At 39.7% G+C, this 14,980-nt stretch overlaps 2 protein-coding genes across 6 annotated transcripts in view; one reads left to right on the top strand and one right to left on the bottom strand.

The window, feature by feature from the left end:
- Positions 1–4,770, top strand: part of Mondo (MLX interacting protein mondo) — a 31,182-nt gene extending 26,412 nt beyond the window's left edge. For all 3 annotated transcript variants that reach the window (XM_074087989.1, XM_074087988.1, XM_074087990.1), the window contains exon 17: positions 775–4,770. In XM_074087989.1, coding sequence (XP_073944090.1) covers positions 775–899 — 125 coding nt within the window. In that variant the 3' untranslated portion in view covers positions 900–4,770. The remainder of the gene's footprint in view (positions 1–774) is intronic.
- Positions 4,771–4,774: 4 nt separating this feature from the next.
- The window catches only part of Sur (Sulfonylurea receptor), a 30,199-nt gene continuing 19,993 nt past the window's right edge, over positions 4,775–14,980 (bottom strand). For 2 of the 3 annotated variants that reach the window (XM_074087985.1, XM_074087987.1), the window contains exons 16-26: positions 14,791–14,864; positions 14,099–14,235; positions 13,240–13,395; positions 12,624–12,857; positions 11,590–11,747; positions 9,386–9,581; positions 8,519–8,732; positions 7,521–7,645; positions 6,733–7,024; positions 5,956–6,158; positions 4,775–5,783 (exon numbers count right to left, since the gene is read on the bottom strand). In XM_074087985.1, the coding sequence (XP_073944086.1) occupies positions 5,640–5,783; positions 5,956–6,158; positions 6,733–7,024; positions 7,521–7,645; positions 8,519–8,732; positions 9,386–9,581; positions 11,590–11,747; positions 12,624–12,857; positions 13,240–13,395; positions 14,099–14,235; positions 14,791–14,864 (1,933 nt within the window). In that variant the 3' untranslated portion in view covers positions 4,775–5,639. The remainder of the gene's footprint in view (positions 5,784–5,955; positions 6,159–6,732; positions 7,025–7,520; positions 7,646–8,518; positions 8,733–9,385; positions 9,582–11,589; positions 11,748–12,623; positions 12,858–13,239; positions 13,396–14,098; positions 14,236–14,790; positions 14,865–14,980) is intronic. The other variant, XM_074087986.1, reaches the window with a different exon arrangement.

Here is a 14,980-nt window from a genome sequence, read left to right as displayed (position 1 = left end):
TAGCAACCTGATTCATTTAGCAAATTTTAATTTCCCAACTTTTTAATATTTCTGAAACTGTAAGTATTTCAGGAATTTTATAAAACTAACCTAACCTAACCTAAAGGGTTCTACACGATGGTCCTGAAATAAATCCTGAAATATATCCTGAAATATTTACTGTTTTAGAGTTTGCGAAATGAAAAGTTGCGAAATAACAGGTCGCCAAACGTTAGTTGCGAAATGAACGGATACCAACTGTGCCCCGTGACCCACCACTGGTGTTCCAAAAGACTCGAGCATTTTAGCCTTTACCCTTCACCTTTTGACCCTTTTTTGGGCCTTTCAGCAATTTTTTTAGCCATTTTTAAGGTTCCGTTTTTCAGTCAGTAAAAACAGCCGAGCTACTACGAAAGTCGAAACTCGAAGTTCGTGTCGTGCGGTCCCTCTGACACTTAAACTATTTAATACAAGAGCGAGAGGGACGGTACGATACGAACTTCGAGTTTCGAGTTTCGTAGTAGCCCTGCAGTTACTTTGTTGTCCGTCTGTCAAAACCCTTTTTCACACGAACGCCCAGTTCTAAAAGGGATTCTGAAGCTTTTGTAAATGCGTTGCAAACCTTTACTTTACCGCATTAACCCAGGAGCCGGTAAAAAATCGGTGACAGCCTTTCCAAGTCCACAGATATTTGTGAACGCGGGCCAATACGTGGCAAAAACTTTAAATACCAGTATCGAACAAAATGCAGCATAGCCGAAGTTTTTTTGTATTGATAAAGCGATGTTGTTACAGCGGTGCTAAGTTCCCTCCGGGTACTATGCACGACCACAGACATCTTGGCAACGCCGGAGCGGCTGGCGGAGGAAGCGCGCGCGGCCGCGGCGGCCAGCGCCGGCGTCAAGACCGAGCCCACGTAGCCCGCCCGCTGCCGCCGCACGGAGGTTTGACGTTGCCAACATTATTGTTTACACAAGGATTTGTAAAATTACCTTTAAAATGGTTTACGAGTTCTTTGCTCTTGTGATCCGATTCGATCATGTCTTGTTTGCTAAATAGTTTCCATTGTGTTTTTCGACTGTCGCAGTTAATTATTTTATGGTACAGTCGAGTTCGTAAACTTATGAGCAAAAATTTGATCAAAAATATCTGAACACGCTTCTACGTCGTTAACAATAGAGTCGTGTTCACATATTTAAGAACTCGATTGTACTGCCACTTGTTAAAACTGACACTTTTTGACGGTTGGAAAATACAACACAATTAGACCCCGGATTTTTGTCGTATTGACGTCACAATAGGGTAGTTTGGAGAGTAAATGGAACGGTTATTTTTTTTAATTAATACAGCTGTGTAAATGATGATGATGATGATGATTATGATGTGTGGGTGAGGACAGGCCAAAAACCATCTTACCGTCCAAAAACATCTATGTTCAAAAATACACCAACAACAAGCGAGTGGACACAAAAACCAAAACGGGTTTAACTTAAACCTAATGAAATTTTTGATTTATTGTAATTACTTGTAATATTTTTTAAATAGGCATTAAATTTTAATTTAAAGAAAGAAAGAAAGAAAATCATTCGTGACATGGGAAGATGGGTAAAAATAAAAATAAAAACAAAATACAATAAACATCACATGGTCCCAAATCAACAATCTGCCGGTCTTTCCTTGTGACCATCTTCACGCGCATCATCATCATCCTCATCATTTACACAGCCGTATTAATTAACACCGTTCCATTTACTCCCCAAACTACCCTATTGTGACGTCATTGCGACAGAAGTCCGGGTCTAAATACAATACAAATATTCTTTATGGCACAACACAAATCAGTGTAATAATTTTATACAGAGACAAAATGCAGGGTAGACAATAGATGGCCTTATCGCTTAAAAGCGATCTCTTCCAGACAGCAATCGGACATACATTTATTATTTGCCGGTTATTCCAATTTTAAACAAAGTAACAGAGACCGAGAGATTCGGGCTAAAACTCGAAAATATGCTTTCCCATTGATTAGACCAAGCTCGATCGATGTTCGCCCCTGAAAACCCTCGCATAGCAAGTTTTAACGAGATCGTTAGAGCCGGTTAGGGAATCCCCGAAATATATGCAAAAGAATTACTCGTTTAAAGCTATTAGAATAGATAGATGTTTGGCGTGGGATCTACGATATTTGCATTGCATTGCATTGTGGCATTTATTTTCTGTTTTTCTGAATTTTCTTTAACTGTATTCCTCTTTCATATTTTTCCTGTTATCTTTTAAAGATAGAAGTGCACTGTGCACATGTTTATTTGCCAATCAAAAACTTCAAGTGTGTAACTAGTCTCATGTGTTGAGGAGACTAATTAGCAAGTGATTGTGTGCTCACTTTTGCAAAGAACTCGTGACATGTGTCTCTTCGCCGACTGTATCAGTATTCTTATTGCTACGTATCATTACAGTTTATATCCATATATTTAAAGACTGTCCACGATAAAATCCGGGCATGCCTGATCTGGTGTATCTTTGTAATGAATGCTAATATTCAAGCAGCAATTATTTTTAAGTAATTAGTTAGGGCGCCTGCGAGTTTTAGCTTTATATATTAGACTGTGCCTAAATTATTTTGTACTGACGGTCTTTTCTAGGTTTTATGTAAAGTTTCGATTGAGGTAGTTTGGAAGTGTTTTAACTTTGGTGAATTTACCTTTTTGACACAAAAATGCCTCCCATATAAAAACTACTTTTGGTGGATTAGAAAGTTTTCCCGACTCCCCCAAGTAGAAAACAGTTACATCGTGATTTTTATTGGAAAGATAATATCCTAATGAGCGTAAAACAGCTTGTGAAAATATAAATACAATTGTGGCATTGAAGTTGAAAACGAGTGAAGATTATCAAAAAACGCTGTACAAAGTAATTAAGGCACAGTGAAATACATTAAGCTAAAACTCACAGACGCTCTAACATTTCATTGTGATTGTATTTTTATTATGTAGTTTCATAACCACTGACTATTACAAAAAAGTGCTGCTTGAAAAATTAGCATTCATTACACCAGATCAGGCATGCCCGGATTTTATCGTGCACAGTCTAAGTACAAAATTGCTTTTCCATTTGTGTCAATTACACTGAAAAATTGCGTTTTTATTATTAAGTGTAATTGTGTAAATGTTTCACAGTAAACTGAACGACTTAAGGATTACTTCCAACTGCTACCGTAATGTCAGCCTTAGGCGAAAGCAGCTTTTAGTTTCGCTAATATTATTTGTTTTACTCAGATCAGCATTTAAGCATGTACTTATAATCCATTTTTCCATTTCTGGCACAAAAAAAAACTAGAAACTAAACTAAAATACTGTGTTATGCAACTTCTTGACCTCACTCCTTTCAATAGTTGTATTCACATGTTACATAGGGTAGTGTTCTGAATAGTTTATTTAATTTGAATTCATCAGAATAATAGACTTTTTCAATGTACCAAATTTATACTTAGACGTACGAAAGCTTACTGTACTTAAGCCGGCGAAGAATCACTTTATTTTCATGTTGTATGGTGTTGTTTTAGGCATAAAATTGTACAAATACCTCAAGTCAAGAATTAACGATTATTAATGAAAACTATAGAAGCGCCGTATGGCTCTATAATACAATGAATTCTAAAACGAATAGATTTTTGATAAATTATTGTCAATAAATTTTATATATATTTAAATCAATGTAAAGGGCTCGAAACTTGAATACAGTTTCTTGAAATTCTTATTGTGATAATGTTAGAACCAAGTGTCTTTTATTGTATAATATTTCTGAGATGTATAATAACTATAAAGTTTCATAAGCGAGGTATTTGCACACAAAATTGTTATTGGTGACTGGCGGCAGTGCAAAAAAGATGCAATGAGTTGGTGTTCACTTTCAATAGATTTAGGAAGTGTACAATGCACAAAATTAATGTATGCTTTCACTAAGCCCATAATCTGGGGTTTGTGTAAAGCCTATCATAAAGGTACTTAAACTTTTAAAACACAGAGATGGTGATAGGCGATCTAGAAAGAAGAAAAAACCCCACAGCACTATTACTTATATTTCAAGGGTTGAAATATTTTTGAAAACAAATGAAATAAATTATAATTAATGAAATTAGTTTACAGTTAAACCCATCTTTATTCTGGCAGCTCAATACCTTAACTTCACGTTAACAAATCAAGGACATCTAATCTCGGAATAAATTTTAATTACGCTCGAATATAACTAAAATTGGAGTGTAAATATATGTATATATTTGATCATTGCGCCTAATCTAGTGCCTTTATCTGATATTTCGTCATCTCGCAGCAACGCAGCAAGTTGATTTGAAGTTTCTTTACCAAAGATATAGTAGTTTTCAGTAAAATGTATTTGTAATATAATATTTACTAACGTTTCAAACACGCAACGACCTAGATCCGACTTGCTTCACCTGCGACCGTCCTGTCCGGCGAGACGTGAATACCAATACTTATAGCCCAATAAGTGGAAATGAATTTATTGATGATGTCGAGATTTATTTAGAGTAAATTGTAAGTATATTTACGTAAGTACTTTAAGTCAATATTTTTATATGGATTGTGTGGTGACGCAAATGTTTTATATGACTATATAAATCGGTGCCAACGTAAATATTGTTGTAATTTGTTATGTAGTGATAATTTTATGATGTAACGTTACTCTGGAGCACGCAGACTGCGTGCGCGCACGAGCTTTAATGAGGAATGTGCAATTGTTGTTCTATTGGAATACAGTTTGGAAACAAAAGCACACGGTGTTTCAATCATTTATTGCCTCACATAACCAATATCATTTCACTTATTCATATCATTCACCATTATTTACAAAAATTCAATACTATTTGGTACAAATATTTGAAATATTACATTTCAGTATTAAAATTACATTTAAATAATAAATGTATTATCATTGTGAACAATAGCAACCGCCAATATTCCCGATTAAACATTTATACTTGATAAAGTATAAATATAGGTAAAATGCATTATGATCTGATTACATAATTAACAATGTTTTATATAAAGTTTAATGTGACACCTGATTATAATGATACTTTCGTCACCATTATTAGAACTATCAGATATAACTGGATCAGTCCATTGTTTATTCATGCCAATGCGGCTTTCGTCCTTTTCAGTAGGAAAAAATAGAGTAGAAGCGGTAAAAATACTTTCTTCTGTGACGTCTTATCAAGAAGGGACCCTTCTTGAGCACCTAGGGGTTCTTAACTGTGGCTACCTACCTAGCTAAACTATGGACATAATTTAAGGCATTTCGACCTACTCTTTCGAGTGTTCACAAATGTACATGTTGTAGAACATTGGGTTTTGTTCTAAAAAAAAGGCAATCAACGTTACGCGTCAATGGTTCGGTGCAGTGCTCCAACTTCTGGTCTGAATGTTTTGAGCTTTTAGCGCTCCTTCACCCTCCAAGCAATACAATGGGGTTTCCTTTTGGGCTTGTCACACTAGTTAAAAGCCTCTTTCTCTAACTGTAAGAAGAAGATACCACCGGTGCCAGAGGAAAAAAGGGCATCACTTATTGCGTGTTAAGGATGCGCGAGTTAAAAATGCAGTGTTAATTCTAAGACTGCTGTAGAGATTTTTGGTTTGGAATCTCTACGTATCGTGTGGGGTGGCGAGCATGGCCGCGAGGCGGGAGCCAGGAGTCCCCAGCAGCGCGGGCACCGGGCCTTGTTCGACGGCGCGTCCCGCTTCCAACACCACGCCGCGGTCGTAGCCGCGCACAGAAGACACCCGGTGCTGGAGAAGGTTAAGAAGTTATGAATAGAGGCTATATATAATTTAATATAAGATTACAATATAAATTTAATGCGCGCGCTCGCCGGGCGCGTTCAGAGCGCGGCACCCGGCTCGTCCAGCAGCAGCGCGCTGGCCAGCCGCGGTGCCGCAGCTACAGTATAGAGGCAGTTACCGCGACGGTGATGATGGTGGTGTCGGGCGCGGCGGCGGCCATGCCGGCCAGCAGCGCGCGCTCGCCGGGCGCGTCCAGCGCGGCGCCCGGCTCGTCCAGCAGCAGCGCGCTGGCCAGCCGCGCGTGCAGCAACGCTCGCGCCGCGCTCGCTCGCGCCGCTCGCCCTCCGCTCCACCCGCAACGCGCCTTGCCCACCGAACACTCTGAAATATCCATCTTGTTGCTTCTTCCATACATACAGTTCTGCATTAATATCTGCCACAGCGAAGCGTGCAAAAATATCTGACAAGTACCGGCCCTAGAAAAAGAGTCTTATCAGATATTTATGCATGCTTTGTTGTGTCAGATATTGGTGCTGGTGACTGTACAGCTTTCCAGTTTTCATCAAAGATTTTGTTGAAAATACATCAATTTGTCTTATAACACAATAACCTGTTAATGGTTACGTATGTGATTAACCCATGGATTTGAGCAGGTATATCGGTAATTAAATTTTGCCATAATAATCCAAGTTGAGAAGCACACACTCGAAATAGATAGGCTATATCCACTTTTTTAAAGGTCTGTGATCTAACCTGTTTGCGCATGCAGATATTCTACCGAATGGTAACTGTCATGATAAATATCTTAGTAGACACAGTATAGTGAAATATACCTATTGTGACTCGAGGCAGATCTAGGCAAAGCTGATCTGGATCTGGAAAGGTAGAGTTGCCACATGTGGTGGCTATAAATAATATCAACTTTATTTAAGGCTTAAGAACACTCCCCTCTTACCTAAACCAGCCGGCTGGGACGTAACAAAGTCGTACAATCCCACAGCCCTGATGCTGTGCCAGATTTCCTCGTCAGTATGCACGGCGAGCGGGTCGAGGTTCTCCCTTAGCGTCCCGGAGAACATGGTAGCCTCTTGTGGTAACACCACGATGCGGTGACGTAACGCGCGGAGCGGCACGCGGCGCGCGTCCACGCCGTCCACCAGGATACGGCCGTTGGTGATGGTCGTACCGCCGACACATGACAGCAGGAGGGTGGACTTGCCGCTGCCGCTGCGGCCGCATATTGCAACCTGTAATATAGATATACTAGCTTTATATCGCAGATAGAACTTTTGGAGGAGTCATAGCTGACAAGAGCCGGCCCAAGACCGTAAAGCATGGCGTAGTCTAGTGATGGAGGGCAAAACCCACTTCGGGTCACTGCGTCCGGAAAGTAAGTAAGTAGCTTTAGTACTTATATTACCGTGACATCGCTCCAGTGGAAGAAACATAATTGGGTAGCTCTCTATCCCGTGGGAGTTTCGAAAAACCCCTTAGTGCGTCTATGTTCCTCAAGGAATTGGTACCTACGTTTCTACCTCCAGTGGTTTAGATTATGCGTCGTCTGTGTGTTAGTTAGACGAGTTATACGATTAGTCTTACCTCCACGCGTGCATTCCGTGATTGATTTATCACGACTATTTAGATTTATTTATTTACTCGATTACCTAAGTACACTGTGTTGACAGTGTCAGAAAAAATAAAATAGTTTTAAGTTTTTCTTAGCGAGATTTTTTATGAGCGTACCTTTTCACCAGGATTAATGGCGAGGTTGATGTTGTTCAATATTGGGAGCGCGCCCGGTTCTTGCTGGACGACCAGATTTTCCATTTCTATCTTTCCATTTCTTTCCCACCCCGTAGGAATTGGACCTGAAATGTAATATTACTCTTTAAAAAAGTTTTTGTATGTTTCCTCTATTAAGACTGGTATAGCGAAAAAGTTATAAGGCAGGATTGTGAGATCGATGAGACTTAGTGTCGGCATTACTAGTCATCGCTGTCTGGTTAGGCTGAAGACTAATACGGTGGCTCCAGCTCTATTTGGTACCTAAGTAAGCCACAAGCGACCATGGTAGTATCTGTAGTTTATTCAAAGGTTGTTCAAATAGTTTATGCCAAATATGTGACAGTTATGAAGAAAGTAACGCCTTTATCTAGTTTGTACCTACTCTTTTATGTCGTAGGTACTGAATCTAAGCAGCTCCTAAAGACAGGTGAATTAGGATCGCGAAGACAGCATCTTCAGTGATGACCGACTCTTTAAAATCTCCAGCACTTTGCGATGAGTGTCCGTCCGGTTGTCAGACTATGAGTATGAGTTGCGTTAGCTGAGGATTAATTCACAGAGAGACTAGGTGCGACGTGACACTGCACATTTCATTGAGTAGATAAAGATAAGTTAAAAATATACAATCGAATTGAGAACTTCTTCCTTTTCTAGAAGTCTGTTGATGAGTGCTCGTTGTCATATATTCACTGAATGTGTAGCGACTCCTAGCGCCATCTAGTGAGCAAATATAGAAACTCCAAATCCTACATAAGCCATCGATATAGTATACAACTTCCGACGCTCTTCCTTTGGACTTAGGTCCAGCATAGCTGTCAAACTTATAATACCCCTCTTTTTGCGTCGGGGGTTAAAAACGTACTGCCTCCCCACCGCGCCGTACCGCTCCGTCACCGCTGTAAGTGCGTTTCAAGCTTAACCTTGCGGCAAACCGCATAGTGCGTTCTTGCACTTACAGTCCTCCCGATAGTCTTCTTGCGGCAGGGCGCTGTGCGCGCGCACGCGGGCGACGGCGGCCAGCTGCAGGTCCAGGTCTGCGCGGCACTTGGCCAGGTGCGCCAGGAAGGCCGGCAGCAGCAGCGCGTACGTGCCCGCCAGCGCCGCCGCCGTGCTGCCGCCGCACACTGACACGCCTAGCGACACGCACACGCTTGCGGCGCCCACCAGATCCTGCACACATGTTCATTGCTAGTTATAGTACCTAATTAGGTAGATAGACCTAGTCTCACTACCGGTTAATAGCGAAAAGAGTGTCTTTAGTACGAAAAATGTATTGCCTTTGTCGCAGTGTGTCTACGTTTCCATACTAAATAAAAAAAATAGTCTCTTCTCGCAACTCGCCGGAGGTGGTTCCAGGGCCGTACTTGTAGAAAATTGGTTTAAAAAAGTCGCAATAAATCCGGTCCATCCCTTTGGGAACTTAGGTACTCAAACTCAAATTTGACAAAATAATAATGTTTATGACACGCGACATGCGTAGAATAGTGTCATCCACTTAAATACAGGTCTGTGGTTTCTACATTATATTAGTTTGGTTCTACATTATATATCCACTCAATTGCTTTTGTTAACTAGAGCTACCTGTCAACGCTCTTTTTTTGTTATATAAATAATCTCAACTCAAAATTCGAAGCGAGTGAATAAATTAGGTAAGTGTTTATGAAGTAAAGACATAAAACTTCTTCTAAAAAAATGGGTGACACTTTCCCGGCCCGGATAATACCGACATGGAAAAACCGACTCTGTTAGTATTTTTTTACTGGGATAGTATTTCTATGTCGGTATTATCCGGGCCGGGAAAGGATGTCACCCAAAAAACTTACCAGCGTCAGCCCCAGCCAGCGGTTGGCAGCATTGAGCAGCAGCAGAGCCTTGTGGTTGTCGTCGAGGCGCGCGAGGAAGGCGGCGCGCATGCGCGGCTGCAGGCGGCCCGCGCGCACCGTGCCGCCGCCCGCCGTCGCCTGCGCCGCCAGCGACACCACGCCCGCCGCGCTGCGCGCCTCGCTGCCTTGCAGCTCCCTGCTCAGTGGTCAGTGGTCACACATACGCATTAAGTCCAAAACCCTTTGTAGTGTGCACCAAAATGCACACGGTTCAAGACTACCTTTTTGTAATTTTTTTAATGTATAATTTTTTGGACTACAAGGTAACGACGAAGTTTGAATCATGAACTTTTAAATTTTTTGTCAATTTCAGGGTTAGACTTACAAGAAATAAGTTTTTGTTAAAAAAAAACATTTTTAGTAGAAACTTTTTTGGTGACTGTACTTTTTGTTGACTTTAGTTGCAATACTTGCAATGTCATCCAAAGTATCTACCTACATTTGCGTACCAAATTTCAAGTCAATGCCATTAACCGTTGAAGAGCTCTGTCCTGCGGAAACGATTCTTATTGGACTCCTACTTTTTTAACATTGTTCACTTACTAGGTACCTTTTATTTTTCATGCATTGCTAAATAATTCAAAATATTTAGTTTTCTTAATTTTAAATATTAATTTATTTAATTCCACCAAAGAAATAACAATGTCAAGATATTAAAATTAAAACAAATATACAATAATAATTAGTCAAATAAACCGCCCCGCGTCATACCTGGTGCAAATGTGCCCAATACACTCGCCCGCTGGACTACTAGAATTTCACTACCAGTATAATATATTGTTACCGGACTTACATAAATACTTAGGTATGATAATTTTTAGGTCAATCTGGCCATTGGAAGTGCATTAAAATTCGGTTGCAAGATTACAGTTTGATTAATTCGAGTTAACACTTGACAGTTGGGCGTGCCTTCAGTCAATTTTCAACTTTGACGGCATACAAATAAAGCCATTTTTAGTATACCGCTACCCACGTTTAGAGATTATGTAAAAAATATTTTATTTGTAAGATCTCAAAGTTGAAAACTGACTGAAGGCACTCCCATCTGTCAAGTGTTAACTCCAAGTAATCGTACTGTACAAGATTTGACATTGTAGTCGTATGTCTTTTGCTGTAGCATTTTATCTATTCGGTACTAGATGGCGCTAGAGTCGCTATAACATGTACGTACGTTACAATATCAGCTGAGGTTTAGAGTTCCAAGTGCAGTTCCGCACACTTACATGCAAAAACAAAACTGCCACCTGACTGGGATGACGATGTAAACACATAAATAATCCAACAAATACACTAATAATTTGTTTACAGATGACTCAAAACTCACAATTGTCAATACAAGATTTTCATCGGCGAGAAGTCGGATTTATCGCTTGACCGATCCGAAATTTGTACGGGAGAGCGGACTCGATGTTGGTAAACGAATCCGACAATAATCATCACGCGTCACGGTGTCACAGGTTCGTATTTTGTTCTCCATTATGACCTCTTAGGTCTAATTTCTTTGATTATGAGACAGAAAATCATAGTTATTTGTTTAAATAAGATTTAAGAAAAATATCTAATGGTGCAATAGGTACATAGGTTAGCTGTGAAAGTATTTGTGGCAATATTAAGGCTGGGAATATACGTCAGATTTTTCGATAAATACGACAGTCTTTAGAGTAACAATTTTTTTTACAATCTAATATCATTATGAGTCTACATTTTACCCGAGCGAAGCCGGGTTTTCATCTAGTATTGTGATAAAATGTACGACTTTGTTGTTTCTAGTAATGAAATAGCAATAATACGATAACAATTTACTTACTTACATGTGAAATGTAACACCATCTTTTTGCAAGCTTGATGTGTCCCTGATCTCTTTTTGCAACAGAAAACTGAACAATTCGGCATTTTTAGCACTGCAGCGTTCACTCGCGCGACTCGATACGGTCTAGTTTGAAATTCGAGCGCGCCTTGTTTTATAATGCCCAGTTGAGCATGTACTTTGACAGAAGGGAACGCGGCGAATGGCTACTCCCTTTTGTAGGAAGCCCGCGTTGCTCTAAGGCTGAGGTCCTACAATCTACAATACATTCGGATAGTAGACAGTGGCGTCACCTGTTTTGTTTTCACACTCATGTAGTTAGTTTTCCGTTGTTTACCTGGCATTGTGTAGATAGACAGATTGCAGTCCGAGATAGAACAGGCAGGCTGGTAGCAGCGCTAGTAGCGTCCAGGGCGCGGCGACCGCATTCACTAGTAGTGCCGCGCCGCAAAGCAGTGCCAGCTGCACCCAACGGCTCACTGCTATCGGCAGTTTCTGTACAAAATAGATTAAGTATAGTATTAACGAAATATACAGGGTGGTAAGTAGCTACGTGCAAAGCTTTAAGGGGGTGATAGCCGAGGTATTTTTGAACATTTTTAGCCATATGTCTTAGCCGAAATTTGATATTTTTTTTTAATTGAAAATTTAGAAATTTTAGGAAAATACCCAGAATTTGATAGTCACGAGTCAATATTGCCCCAATGAGCGTTAATTTGTAAGCAATTTTTTTTATTTCGGATAGTTTAATGTGTATTGAACCAAATGGAAACAATTTTAAGTGTCTTTCTTGCCACAAAAACAAAATGGAGGCATTCGGAATTACTAAAAATGTCTTTTTTGTGTTCCATAAAAAAATCCTTGAAATGTTCAAACATTTTTAAAAACACCTGTTTATTGTTCTTTCTTACTCATTCACATTGCTTGCTAAATCTGAGATAAAAAGTAAAAAACCAAACTTAGGGAGCACTCGCTAAGAATGTACTAGGTAGTCTTGAAATTTCACGTTAAAGGTACTTAACTAGTAAATTACATGAAAAAAAAAGTTTAAAAATATCATTAATCTTCAGTTTGTTGTGATTTGAATAGTAAATTAATTCAATAAAAAAAATACATTTAAAAAAACAAATGTTTAAAAATTTCCACAATACCATCACAATATACCAAAGTCCATTACAGTCTGCTAGAAAAGGTCCAAATTCAAAATTTGGAGGTTTATTTTTCACCTAATTTCCTACGAATTCGGTGTGAATTTTACACATAATGTTGTACTCGACTGATGAGTCCGACGTGAAATTAAGTTATTTTTGAACACTAAATTAATTTCAATCCCCAACTGGTAATGGTGTGATATAGCATCACTATTATTACCTTATCAATAACGGCGATGTCAGCGCCGAACCGCTGCAGCGCGGTGCCGGGCGGGGGCGGGGGCGGCGCGCCGGCGGCGGCGGCGGGCGACGCGTGCAGCGCGGCGTGCAGCATGCGTTCGTGCAGCGTCCGCCGCGCCGCCGCGCCCGCGCACGCGCACGCCGCCTGCGCCGCGCCCGCCGCCGCCGCGCCCACCAACGACCACCACGCATACGTGCGCACTGAATGCCACATCTGAAATACACCAACTTCCATTGGTTAAATGTCAATTAAGAAATAATGTAGGCTAAAATTTGGAAATTAGAACTACTGGGCTTAAAATTTTGAAAATGTACCTACTGCTTTGTGATACGCAATAAACAATATTTTTATTGTATTGTACCGTATTTTGTCGTAGGCATTTGTCACGTTCAGACCCACATCTTTTTGTATTTTTCTTTTGTTGGTTTCCGTGATAGAATGTTCACGCTAGTCCGTTTAACACATATGTTACTTGTGCATAATTGCTCATTTACCTATATAGTATTATCAAGCTAGTGTTTAATTTAAGGGACTTCGTTAAGTACTCTATTTTGAAAGAGAGTCGCCATAATTCGTGACATCAACCGTATCATACTTGCTGATCAGTGAGCGGTGTCTGCGAGTTCTGTGCTGCGGTATAGCCGAGCCAGCAGTCGGCGGCGAGTGCGAAGCCCTGCGCCGCCACCGCGGCCGCCCAGTAAGCAGCGCCCCACCAACCGCACGCGCGCGCGTAAGCCCACCAGATCGAACACTGTCAATTGAAAATATAGAAAAGAAAATACTGTTATTTTATTACCAAGTCTAGTCATAGATTCAGTATCAAACCAGTGAAATTATTGTGACCCCTTTTGAAACCTTAACTACAAGCTTTTACTTAGGTTCCCATAGGTCCCAGGTACTTATAGTGCCCGGCCGCTAGGAAGTCAATCCAAAAAAGGTACTCTGTGGTCAATCATACCTGACACATTGCACAACTATGACGTTCCTGATTATTGTTAATGTCAGCCCTTGAAAAAAAAATGCTATAAGTACTTACTTACTTACTACTCTGTTGCACGCAACAAGTAAGCGTTGCATTTTTGTCTATGATTGATTATATTGTTTATATTCAGAAACTTCATAGTTTTGCAATGAGTCAAGATTGACTTCATAGCGGCCGTTGACTAATGTATGTTCTGGAAATTTGTAAACAATATTTCGATCATTTTTTGGTATCCGACTGAACTAAAATTTGGTATAAGTATTTGTTTTTTTTTAATCCGGTGTTAATAGGTACAATAATCTAACAGTGAAATACTGGTGGTATGGCCAGTGTCGTTTCGATCTCGTCAATAAATAATAAATAAAGAAATATCATGGGATAATTACTAATTGACCTAGTCTCAAACTAAGCAATAACAAAGCTTAAATTGTGTCACAAAATAGTCTTACTTAATCCAAGCACTGGTAATTACCTCACTAAAATCGTTTTCTTGTTCTGTATCGTCCTTGTCACTTGTTGCTTTGTCTGCAATTGATACAGTGACGTCAACTCCGTTGGAACCGATCGACAGGCATGATGTTTCAAGTGCTGTGTCATTCATGGTTCCTGCTTATGACAGAAAAAATATTGATTACCTATCTTTTTACTTATTTATTCGTATCTCTTTTAGAATTCACTTACTTAAGAAATTATGTAGGTACGGGTATTTAATACATTATACAGATTATACACATTGTTTAAATGAAACAACTATTGTGAGCGCAAAAGCGCCACAATTGATTACACAAAAATAACGAAAAGTCCCAATCCCAACATTAGTTTTCGCTTAGTAGATTTTATTTTATTTTATTTATTTATTTTAGGGATAATAAACAATTGTACATAATATATTACACTATAAGTTACAATAAAGTGTTACTCTATGTACAATCAACGACAATATCCACAGAGTTAATGAAGAAGCACGTCATCAAAGCTTATGCGAGTTGTTGAATCCACACCTTATTTTGTAAACCACCAACAGAAAGATCTCTCTTCAAACAGGTGACGAATGAAGTGAAAAAGGATAACACAGTTGTAGAAGTAGTTGTTCTATTCATGCGGTCTAAGTGTATGTTCCGCTATTCACAACTAGATGGCGCTAAGAGTTACTATGACACTAACCATTTGCTTGATTTTCTTCGTGTGGTGTGTCCGAATCAGAACTTATCAATCGGCGAAGAGTCTTAGGTGTCCATCTGTAAACAATTATAAAATTTTACAACAAATTGGTAAAGTCATTCTGCAATAATCACTACATTGTTACGATTTTTCGGCCCCCACCCGAGAGAACGAAAGTCTTTGTGCACTTTGT

This window comes from Choristoneura fumiferana, chromosome 5 (genome assembly GCF_025370935.1).
Source record: "Choristoneura fumiferana chromosome 5, NRCan_CFum_1, whole genome shotgun sequence".
In the NCBI taxonomy this organism is placed as follows: domain Eukaryota; kingdom Metazoa; phylum Arthropoda; class Insecta; order Lepidoptera; family Tortricidae; genus Choristoneura; species Choristoneura fumiferana.
Note: the sequence above shows the minus strand (reverse complement) of the source record. Positions and strands in the feature narration are given on the sequence as shown.